Source organism: Bufo gargarizans, chromosome 1 (assembly GCF_014858855.1).
Source record: "Bufo gargarizans isolate SCDJY-AF-19 chromosome 1, ASM1485885v1, whole genome shotgun sequence".
In the NCBI taxonomy this organism is placed as follows: Eukaryota; Metazoa; Chordata; class Amphibia; order Anura; family Bufonidae; genus Bufo; species Bufo gargarizans.
This window is the reverse complement of record NC_058080.1, coordinates 130790764-130802778: the sequence shown is the minus strand read 5'-3', so window position 1 is coordinate 130802778 and position 12015 is coordinate 130790764. Positions and strand designations below refer to the sequence as shown.

Here is a 12015-nt window from a genome sequence, read left to right as displayed (position 1 = left end):
GCACTGCTTAAAGGGGCTCTCCAAGGGTATAAAATGTCTCCTCATGTGCCGGGCACCCCACATGGAATATACCTACCCCGGTCCCTGTTCCCGTCGCCGCTCCTGGTCCCCGCACCGCCGCTGCTGTTTCTCCCTTCACACGGATGAAAACATCTGGTGTCAGGGGGGGTTCAGCCAATGGCAGACGGGGACGAGCCTCCCTACAAAAATCTAGCAGAACAATTGAAGTAATGAATGGATCCAAGTAAGGTACAGGGCTGGTCCTAGCTTTGCTAGAAAGAGATTTTCATGTACTATATCATGTCTGATTTTTATTTTTTTACATTAATCATGGGATAACCCCTTTAAAATAGGCCTGACTGGAAGGGTTTGTAATATTTAATAATTATCGTATTAAAAGGATTTACATTTTTAATAGTTAGAAGGTTGTAATTGTTAATACTACCTTTTAAAACATAATCAGCCATTCCTCTTGTGTTCGTTAGTATGCTGCCGTTTCAGTATGAGGTTTTCATGTCATTTACAAGTAACCATGACCAGTGGTAATTTTGCATATGTCCTTGTGACAATATAGTTGGATTCCTATCATCAATGTTGTTTTATGGGTTTTTCTTAAAGAGGACCTGTCACCGCTCCTGACATGCCTGTTTTAATAGCTTCATGCATTCCCCATGTAATAACAATTCTGGAGCATCTATTTGTCACGGATGATGTTGCAGATAGCTGGAAGTTATGAATAAACGTCCGACTGGCTTGATTCCAAACTAAGGAGCATATAGGTGACCCCTATAAAACCCTATGAGCTCACCCTGACTGCTAAGCACATACAAGGGTCTCAGAGGTAGACAATTGCATGCCCACGTACCTAGACTGTGTGACACCTGAAAACCATATAATAGTGAGGGGACACGACCACCGGCTCCCTGCACTACATACAGAGGGATTCAGGGTCACCTAGAATCAAGCCAGCAAGGAAACACAATACATGAAAGGACTTATCTGAACAAGCAGCAGCAGAAGTCTCCAGCAGTGAACATTTCAATCCAGGAAGTAGTATAAACCGTAAAGTGAGGCAGTATGGGAGGGAATATAAAGGAAAGACGATTAGTCTAAATAGGTGACACCTGGGAGAAGGAAATGAGATGAGAAAGTGAAACCAAAACAAAGAACATCATGCAAGAGGTAGAAAAGGACGTCTGTCAGACCTTCTCACAGAAGTGGCGGTGACACTATTCTTATGGCTCTTTGTTGTGCCATTCCTTTATTATTTCTACTAGAAGTTCAGAATTAATTGCTATTAGCTTTCAGTAAGGGTACAGAGGGGAGGTAACTAGTTGGGGGTGTACCTGCACAGTCTGAACATGGCAGCACTGATTGGATAGAGTGAGTCTGTGCAGGTACACCCCCCCCAACTGGTTACCACCCCTCTGTACCCTTACTGCAGACTGCTAGCAATTCATTCATAACTTCTAGTAGAAATAATAAAGGAATGGCACAACATAGAGACATAAGAAGAGATGATCCAGGATTGTTATTACATGGGGAATGCATGAAGCTATTAAACAGGCATGTCAGGAGCGGTGACAGGTCCTCTTTAAAACAAGCATAAAATAAATTGAAGATTTGTGTTTAATTAAACCTCCTCAAGATGCACGTCATCTATATTCTTTAATCCAGACCAAGAGCGGAACAAGACTTGAATACATGGCTGCCCTTTACAGCAAGGGATATTACATTTTTGTATTCTTATGTCGTCTATGTTTTAGTCTACAAACCCATGGAAAGTGAAAGATTTAAGAAATATTACAAAAACACAGTTGTTCTCTACCAAACCCAGCCCCACAGTTTTCCACAGGTTGTGCCTGGTATTGTAGTGCAACTGAATGAATGGGGCGAGGCTGCAGTACCACGGACAACCCATGGAAAGTGCTGCCGCTGTTATTGGAAGAAAGAAAATATGTTTTCTAGTCCTAGCATGCATGAAACATAATAGTTAGAGGAACTCAAGGAGGATGAATTATTGGTTGCGCTTGTGTATATCAATGGAAATTATCATGAAGCTTTAATATGTTGTCCTGTGTTCATTTATTAAAACCTAAACATTCAGAGGATACTCCCGGGTTTCTACACCAGACCACTTCTCTTTACGCTGGGTTCAGCTCTGTATGCGCGATTGTACGGGCGTTTGCAATCGCGCATACAGAGACAAGCGAACGCCCATTGTCGCGCGTTCCCGCTGAAGTCTATGTACGGGAACGCGCAACAAGACGCCCCAAAGAAGCTCATGTACTTCTTGGGGCGTCGGGCGTTTTACAGCGCGATCGTACGCGCTGTAAAACGCTCAGGTGAGAACCATTCCCATAGGGAATCATTGGTTCTTGCCTGTTGCGCGTTTTACAGCGCGTAGGAACGCGCTGAAAAACGCTCAGGTGTGAACCCAGCCTTATAGTCCGCCCGAAATGTCACATTATAGATTTCACTCCAATGTTTGTCCATCTGGATAAATCGAGCTGCAAAGTCATGATAACTACCGTATCTTCCAGTCAGTTCAGTGCTGCGATGCCGCGTTCTGCCAAGATGGCATATGTGCAGTACATTCACCTATTTACCACACTTCTTCTGGACCCATAAACCCAGCTTCAAATACTTCATTAGCGATTTTGCATTAACATAGAACCTTATCTATTAGCCACAGTGGAGAAAAGCTAGGAAGAGTGTCCCTCATTCTAGAGGACTGGGCGCGTCTGCGCAGCAGTGAGCACTGTGTAATGCATCATTCCGCCTATGGTGGCGCTGCAGGGGATCTCAGCACTTGTTGCTAGAATTCCCACAGATTACGTAATTGCAGAGAGCAGAATGACAGCTGTGCGCAGTTTTTTGTTGGGCGTCTCTTCTAACAAAAAGAGATTGTCCATTGCAGACTACCCCTTGAAAGGGTATCAGTCAGCAGATTTGTACCTATGACACTGGCTGACCTGTTACACTACGCTATTCAGCTGAAGACATCTGTGTTGGTCCCATATTCATATGTGTCCGCAATGCTGAGAAAAAGGATGTTTTAATATATGCAAACGATAGGAGCAATGGGGGCAGTGTCATTACACCTAGAGGCTCTGCTCTCACTGCAACTGCCACGCCCCCTGCATTTTTATTGATTTTAGGAGGTTAGTCAAGGCCTGGCGTGATCACTTTTTACTGCCTCCCCCTGTTAATCAAAGTGCAGAGGGCGCACCAGTTGCAGAGAGAGAGAAGAGCCTCTAGGTGTAATGGTAACGCCCCCGTTGCTCCTAGAGGCTCATTCTGCATTACAAAACTTTCTTTTTCTCAGCAGTGCGGGCACATATGAACATGGGACCAACACAGACGCCTTCAGCTGCCAAGTGCTCATGTAACAGGTCAGCCAGTGTCATAGGTACAAATCTGCTGACAGATGCCCTTTAAAGGGGTATTCCCACTGGTTAAGCATTGCACTCCCCTCTAGGTTTCCCTGCACAGTAGTGCTCCCGGCCATTGTGTAGATGAGACCCCCATTGATAAAATGATATCATATCTTAGAGATGTAGAACTTAAATACATAAAATTTTTATTTTCAAAGACAACTTTTTAAAAACAAAAACAAAACCTGTGTCATATCGGAGGAGCCACAGTTAAACGGTGATGCTTGTGCAAGCAGGAAAGCAAGCAGCGGAGGTTGCTGTAGAGCAGGAGGACGTGTCGCTGGAATGCGCTCTGCTTACCATCACAATGAGTCGATGAACAATGGCGACAACATATTTCAGCGAAGTCTTGTGATAATTCCCCATTACAGCGCTTCTGATCCTAAACTCGCCCTGTAATAATTTGCTAACTACGCTGTCTTGTGATTGTTTTGTTTTGTTTTATTCCCTTCTTTTTTATGAATGTGCTTCTCCCTTGTGAATAACTGTATGCCTAGAAACAGCCATGGAGTGATTTTGCTGTTCTGAATGGGGGAAAGATAAATGTTGACATTTGGAAGGCAAGTATCTGGTCGGAGACATTTCAACGTGTAACCTTTATTTTATTCGTTTGCATGGCCTTGGCTGTTACTTTCACAATTCCCATTCATGAAGCAGGCGGAAGAGAAGAAGGCAAGCGCAGACCTCTGGCTCCCGCTCAGGAGTTTCTACTACGATGCTTACTCTGACTCAATGGTTCATTTCTGTGCTTGGCCCAGATCACTAGACGGTCACAACCACACCAGCATAAAGTGCATGCCCTTTTCTGTTAACCAGTCTCCTGTGTCTGCTTCTTTTGCTTGGAGGGAGAACATGCCATTTACAATGCCACATTGCAGACTGGGGCTGGTGTGGAGTATATTCATCAAACGGCCTTCTTTATGTCACATGAGATAAGTATTTCTTCATACAATGTTATTCCACCGAGACTGCTATATCAGACGATGATAGATTCATCACCGCAGGATGCATTGCTCACATATATGAAAATGTGCACACACTGATCTATATCTCATGCCAGGCATATGTGGCTTTTTGATGTATATACCTCCTTCTGCTTTGCTTCCACACATGACCCTGTTTTATTTCTGTCCTCACTAGTAATTATGGATGACGGTCTTCACCTCCCACTTTTCTTCACAGTTTTATTGGGCAATTGATGACTATTGCTTTCTAACGTCAAGTCTGTTTATCTGTAGGATTTGCATGCAGCCACAGTCAACCCCGATCCAAGTCTGAAGGAGTTTGAAGGAGCCACCTTACGTTACGCCTCATTAAAATTAAGGTAAGGAATGGATTGTCATTTTATATATTGAATGCAGCATTAAAGCTCTATTTAGTCTATCTAGTTTTGCAGTTTTAAATGTTTCAGACTGAGAAAGTCTTCGGGGCAGAATGTGCTCCGCAACTTTAAAGAGAACCTGTCACCAGTTTTATGGTGTCCTAACTAAGGGCAACATAAATAAGTGACTGATTCTCTTAGAAAAATGCTGGGTCACTTTCTTTAATTGACCCAGTCAATCTGCCAACATCTTGTATTGAAAAGCTCCAGCTGATAATGATGAGTCCTGAATATTCATGAGCTCCTGACTCTCTCCGCCCACCTGCTGCTGAATGACAGTTATTTTCCATATGAATCAGCAGCAGGTGGGCAGGGGAGTGGCTATAGCTGTTAATTATATAAACGCTGGACTCACTGACACTGATTCTCTTAGAAAAATGCTGGGTCACTTTCTTTAATTGACCCAGTCAATCTGCCAACATCTTGTATTGAAAAGCTCCAGCTGATAATGAGTCCTGAATATTCATGAGCTCCTGACTCTCTCCGCCCACCTGCTGCTGAATGACAGTTATTTTCCATATGAATCAGCAGCAGGTGGGCAGGGGAGTGGCTATAGCTGTTAATTATACAAACGCTGGACTCACATTAGCATGCGGCATGTGGCATCTTTGTGTGTTTATTATGAGGTAACCATCTGTCACACCAGTAAGTGAATACATCTAAGGCACTTTTTAATAGTTAATGATTGTATATAATTAGTTAGATTATAATCAAATATCCACATGACAGGTTCCCTTTAAAGGCTATGTACACCTTTGGGGGCAATTGTTTTTTATCGCATTGGACTAATTTTGAGCAAAAAAAAAATTATTAAATAGATCAGGTCCTTTTTGTTCTGTACAGAGCTGAGATGCTCTAGTACAGTGATGGCTAACCTCGGCACTCCAGCTGTGGTGAAACTGCGACTCCCAGCATGCTCTATTTATTTCTATAGAGTTCTGAGAGCAGCCAAGCAAGGGGGGCATCTTGGGAGTTGTAGTTTTACCACAGCTTGAGTGCCAAGGTTAGCCATCACTGCTTTAGTAGCACCCTTTGGATTTTCTGTCTTTTCCGTCAGACCAGAAGCAGACAAACTCCTTATATGACATTTTTATGAGATTATAAACACTCATTATAGCTCAGTTCTTATTTTACTAATAAGTGTTTATGACTTCTTAGTAGTTTAGAAATAAGGTTTATTAGATGACTAAGACCATAGACAGCAGCAGCAGACAAGAACAGAGGACGGAGACGGCACATGCGCACTTTGCGCACCATCTCCTTATACAGCTTTTCGGCGGGGGTGCTGGGTGAGGATAGGTCATCAATAGAAAACCCATTTAAGATATCCTATTAGGACATGTTGAGTTAACAGAGTAAAGAAAAAAACAAAAGAACATCTCTTTCTCTTGAGGAACTAAGGTGTCTGTGCGCTAAACGCAATTTACTATAATGGGCACCATTAAATGCTTCATTTCTCCTTTGATGATGGTGAGTTAAAGGGGTTGTCCAACACTAACATTTTTAACAGACCTCTTCAGAGTGACTGGACCCACAGTGTGGTTCATAAGTACACGGTCCTCACCGCTGGATTCCAGTTGCATCGCTCCACGGCCGCCTCCGCAGGCCCTGGGTCTCGGGAAATCAACATCCTGTTGACAGGTGTCATGTGACCGCTGCAGCCAATCAGTGGCCTCAGCGGTGACCTGTCACCCTTCCGGCGTGTGACCCAGTTATGTACCGCATGGGCGACAAATCTGGGACCTGCAGAGGTGGCTATGGAACAATGCAGCTGGAATCCACAAGTCCAGCCACTCTGAAGAGATCTGTTAAAAATGTTAGTGTTGGATAACCCCTTTAAACACCTCCCGCTAGGATCCCCAAAGAAGACAGCAGATATGTGGGGATCCCAACAGCGGATATACTGCTCATTTATGGGGACTGTTCTTACAAAAAAAGATTGTAAATAAAATAAAGATTAACCACTTACCGACCGCCCATTGACTATAAACGTCCTGGGTGGTCGGATTTATCTCTTAATGGACGTTCTGGAACGTCCTTTCAGAGATGGCAGCTGCACGCTAATCGTGCTGCTGCGGAGTGGGGGGCCCGCTGTCAGTGACAGCAGGGCACCCCAGAAAGAAGGCAGGGACTGTTCCTGGGTGTCACTGCCTTTTAGATCACTGTATACACAGTGCTAAACAAGGAAGCGATGAAGCCGCTGAGGAAGCCATGTGCCGCTTCCTGTCCTAGCCCGGTGATCATGTGATCGCCGGGGCCGGGTGAGTGCAGGAGCTGTTGGGTCTTCCATAGACCACGCTCAGCCCTGCACTGAGGCTGTACAGCACTGTATTATGCTGTACAGCCTCTCTGGGAGGTGTATTTCCCCTATAACTGGGGCTACTATGTCAGCCCCAGTTACAGGAGAAATCAATAGTATGACCTTATGGGGGACACAAAGTGTAAAATAAAAATTTCAAGAAATAAAAAAAATAAAAAAAGTTTCACATTTAAAAAAAAAATTCCACCCCAAATCCATTATTTAAAAAATAGAAAAAAAAATAAAAATATTAAAATACATATATGGTATCACCGCGTCCACAACGACCGGCTCTATAATAATATTATATGATCTACCCCATTAGGTGAACGCCGTAAATTTTTTTATAAATAAACATTGCGCCAAAACAGCTGACCTCCCCAAAAACATAATGTTAATCAATCAAAAAGTCATATGTACCGCAAAATGGTAGCAATAAAAACATCACCTCATCCCGCAAAAAACGAGCCCCCACACAAGACCATAGCCAGAAAAATAAAAGAATAGGGCTCTATGAAAATTGCAACAGAAAAACACGTAACACAAAAAAAAAATAGACATATTTGGTATTTTTGCGTCCATGATGACTGGATCTATAAAAATATGACATGGTCTACCCCATCAAGTGAACGGTGTAAAAAAAAAATAAAATTAAAAATGACACCAAACAGCTTTTTTGGTGACTTTACCTCCCAAAAATGAGATAGAAAGCAACCAGAATGCCAAATGTATCCCAAAATGGTGCCAATAAAAACTACAGCTTGTCTCGCACAAAATAAGCCCTCACACAGCTCATTAAAAAAAAAAGTTATTGCTCTTAACCGCCTCCGGACCGCCTAACGCAGATCTGCGGTCCGGAGGCTGCAGCTCTGCGCTCAGCGACGCATATACGCGTCATCTCGCGAGAGCCGTGATTTCCTGTGAACGTGCGCACACAGGCGCGCGCGTTCACAGGATCGGAAGGTAAGCGAGTGGATCTCCAGCCTGCCAGCGGCGATCGTTCGCTGGCAGGCTGGAGATGTGATTTTTTTAACCCCTAACAGGTATATTAGACGCTGTTTTGATAACAGCGTCTAATATACCTGCTACCTGGTCCTCTGGTGGTCCCTTTTGCTTGGATCGACCACCAGAGGACACAGGTAGCTCAGTAAAGTAGCACCAAACATCACTACATACACTACACCCCCCCCTGTCACTTATTAACCCCTTATGAACCACTGATCACCCCTGATCACCCCATATAGACTTGATCACCCCCCTGTCATTGATCACCCCCCTGTAAGGCTCCATTCAGACGTCCGTATGATTTTTACGGATCCACGGATACATGGATCGGATCCGCAAAACACATACGGACGTCTGAATGGAACCTTACAGGGGGGTGATCACCCATATAGACTCCCTGATCACCCCCCTGTCATTGATCACCCCCCTGTCATTGATCACCCCCCTGTAAGGCTCCATTCAGACGTCCGTATGATTTTTACGGATCCACGGATACATGGATCGGATCCGCAAAACACATACGGACGTCTGAATGGATCCTTACAGGGCGGTGATCAATGACGGGGGTGATCACCTCATATACACTCCCTGATCACCCCCCTGTCATTGATCACCCCCCTGTAAGGCTCCATTCAGACGTCCGTATGATTTTTACGGATCCACGGATACATGGATCAGATCCGCAAAACACATACGGACGTCTGAATGGAGCCTTACAGGGGGGTGATCAATGACAGGGGGGTGATCACCCCATATACGCTCCCTGATCACCCCCTGTCATTGATCACCCCCCTGTAAGGCTCCATTCAGACGTTTTTTTGGCCCAAGTTAGCGGAAATAGTTTTTTTTTATTTTTTATTTTTTTTCTTACAAAGTCTCATATTCCACTAACTTGTGTCAAAAAATAAAATCTCACATGAACTCACCATACCCCTCACGGAATCCAAATGCGTAAAAAATTTTTGACATTTATATTCCAGACTTCTCACGCTTTAGGGCCCCTAAAATGCCAGGGCAGTATAAATACCCCACATGTGACCCCATTTCGGAAAGAAGACACCCCAAGTTATTCCGTGAGGGGCATATTGAGTCCATGAAAGATTGAAATTTTTGTCCCAAGTTAGCGGAAAGGGAGACTTTGTGAGAAAATACAAAAAAAATAAATTTCCGCTAACTTGTGCCAAAAAAAAAAAAAATTCTATGAACTCGCCATGCCCCTCATTGTATACCTTGGGGTGTCTTCTTTCCAAAATGGCGTCACATGTGGGGTATTTATACTGCCCTGGCATTTTAGGGTCCCGAAAGCGTGAGAAGAAGTCTGGGATCCAAATGTCTAAAAATGCCCTCCTAAAAGGAATTTGGGCCGCTTTGCGCATCTAGGCTGCAAAAAAAGTGTCACACATGTGGTATCGCCGTACTCAGGAGAAGTTGGGGAATGTGTTTTGGGGTGTCATTTTACATATACCCATGCTGGGTGAGATAAATATCTTGGTCAAATGCCAACTTTGTATAAAAAAATGGGAAATGTTGTCTTTTGCCAAGATATTTCTCTCACCCAGCATGGGTATATGTAAAATGACACCCCAAAACACATTCCCCAACTTCTTCTGAGTACGGCGATACCAGATGTGTGACACTTTATTGCAGCCTAGGTGGGCAAAGGGGCACACATTCCAAAGAGCACCTTTAGGATTTTACAGGTCATTTTTTACACATTTTGATTTCAAACTACTTACCACACATTAGGGCCCCTAGAATGCCAGGGCAGTATAACTACCCCACAAGTGACCCCATTTTGCAAAGAAGACACCCCAAGTTCTAGAATTTTTTATTTTTTGTCACAAGTTAGCGGAAAATGTTGATTTTTTTTTTTTTTCTTACAAAGTCTTATATTCCACTAACTTGTGACAAAAAATTTAAAAATTCTAGGAACTCGCCATGCCCCTCACGGAATACCTTGGGGTGTCTTCTTTCCAAAATGGGTTCACTTGTGGGGTAGTTATACTGCCCTGGCATTTTAGGGGCCCATATGCGTGAGAAGTAGTTTGCAATCAAAATCTGTAAAAAATGACCGCTGAAATCCGAAAGGTGCTCTTTGGAATGTGTGCCCCTTTGCCCACCTAGGCTGCAAAAAAGTGTCACACATCTGGTATCGCCGTACTCAGGAGAAGTTGGGGAATGTGTTTTGGGGTGTCATTTTACATATACCCATGCTGGGTGAGAGAAATATCTTGGCAAAAGACAACATTTCCCATTTTTTTATACAAAGTTGGCATTTGACCCAGATATTTATCTCACCCAGCATGGGTATATGTAAAATGACACCCCAAAACACATTCCCCAACTTCTCCTGAGTACGGCGATACCAGATGTGTGACACTTTTTTGCAGCCTAGGTGGGCAAAGGGGCACACATTCCAAAGAGCACCTTTCGGATTTCACCGGTCATTTTTTACAGATTTTGATTGCAAACTACTTTTCACGCATATGGGCCCCTAAAATGCCAGGGCAGTATAACTACCCCACAAGTGACCCCATTTTGGAAAGAAGACACCTCAGGGTATTCCGTGAGGGGCATGGCGAGTTCCTAGAATTTTGTATTTTTTGTCACAAGTTAGTGGAATATGAGACTTTGTAAGAAAAAAATAAAAAATAAATCATCATTTTCCGCTAACTTGTGACAAAAAATAAAAAGTTCTATGAACTCACTATGCCCATCAGTGAATACCTTAGGGTGTCTACTTTCCGAAATGGGGTCATTTGTGGGGTGTTTGTACTGTCTGAGCATTGTAGAACCTCAGGAAACATGACAGGTGCTCAGAAAGTCAGAGCTGTTTCAAAAAGCGGAAATTCACATTTTTGTACCATAGTTTGTAAACGCTATAACTTTTACCCAAACCATTTTTTTTTACCCAAACATTTTTTTTTTATCAAAGACATGTAGAACAATAAATTTAGCGAAAAATTTATATATGGATGTCGTTTTTTTTGCAAAATTTTACAACTGAAAGCAAAAAAATCGTTAAATTTCGATTTATAACAAAAAAAGTAAAAATGTCAGCAGCAATGAAATACCACCAAATGAAAGCTCTATTAGTGAGAAGAAAAGGAGGTAAAATTAATTTGGGTGGTAAGTTGCATGACCGAGCAATAAACGGTGAAAGTAGTGTAGTGCAGAAGTGTAAAAAGTGGCCTGGTCATTAAGGGGGTTTCAGCTAGCGGGGTTGAAGTGGTTAAAAACCATGACAGAAAATTCCATGATAGAAATTCCAGATGCCGCTCCTTCCCTTCTGAGCCCTGGCATATTCCCCAAATAACAGGTTTACGACCACAATTGGGGTGTTACTGTATTCAGGAGAAAGTGGATAGCAAATTGGTGGGGGGGATATTATCCTGTTATCTTTTGTGAAAAAGAAAGTTTGGGCCTAAAGCACCATTTTCTTGTAAAAAAAAAAAGTAATTTTTCATTTTCATACCCAAGTATAAAAAATTCGATGAAACACCTGTTGAGTGAAGTGTTTGCTACACGCCTTAAAAATTCCTTGAGTGGTGTAGTTTACAAAATGTGGTCACTTTTTAGGGGTTTTTACTGTGAGGATACCTCAGGGTCTCTTCAAATGAAACATGGTGCCAAAAGACCATTCCGGCAAAATCTGCTTTCCAAAAACCATATGGCGCTCCTTGCATTTTGTGCCCTGTTGTGTGCCCAAACAGCGATATACGACCACATATGGGGTGTTTCTGCAAACTGCAGAATCAGGGTAATGAATAATGAGGTTAGTTTTGTTGTTAACCCTTGCTGTGTTCCAGGAAAAAAAATGAATAAAATGGAAAATCTGCAAAAAAGTGACATTTTGAAATTTCACCTCTATTTTTCTTTAATTCCTGTGGAAT

At 42.9% G+C, this 12015-nt stretch overlaps 1 protein-coding gene across 7 annotated transcripts in view; it reads left to right on the top strand.

Annotated features, from left to right (window-relative positions):
- APBB2 (amyloid beta precursor protein binding family B member 2) overlaps nt 1-12015 on the top strand; it is a 334440-nt gene that overhangs the window by 213156 nt on the left and 109269 nt on the right. For 5 of the 7 annotated variants that reach the window (XM_044298639.1, XM_044298606.1, XM_044298621.1 and 2 more), the window contains 2 exons: nt 3935-3997; nt 4676-4761. In XM_044298639.1, coding sequence (XP_044154574.1) covers nt 3935-3997; nt 4676-4761 — 149 coding nt within the window. The remainder of the gene's footprint in view (nt 1-3934; nt 3998-4675; nt 4762-12015) is intronic. The other 2 variants (XM_044298656.1, XM_044298647.1) reach the window with 1 other exon arrangement.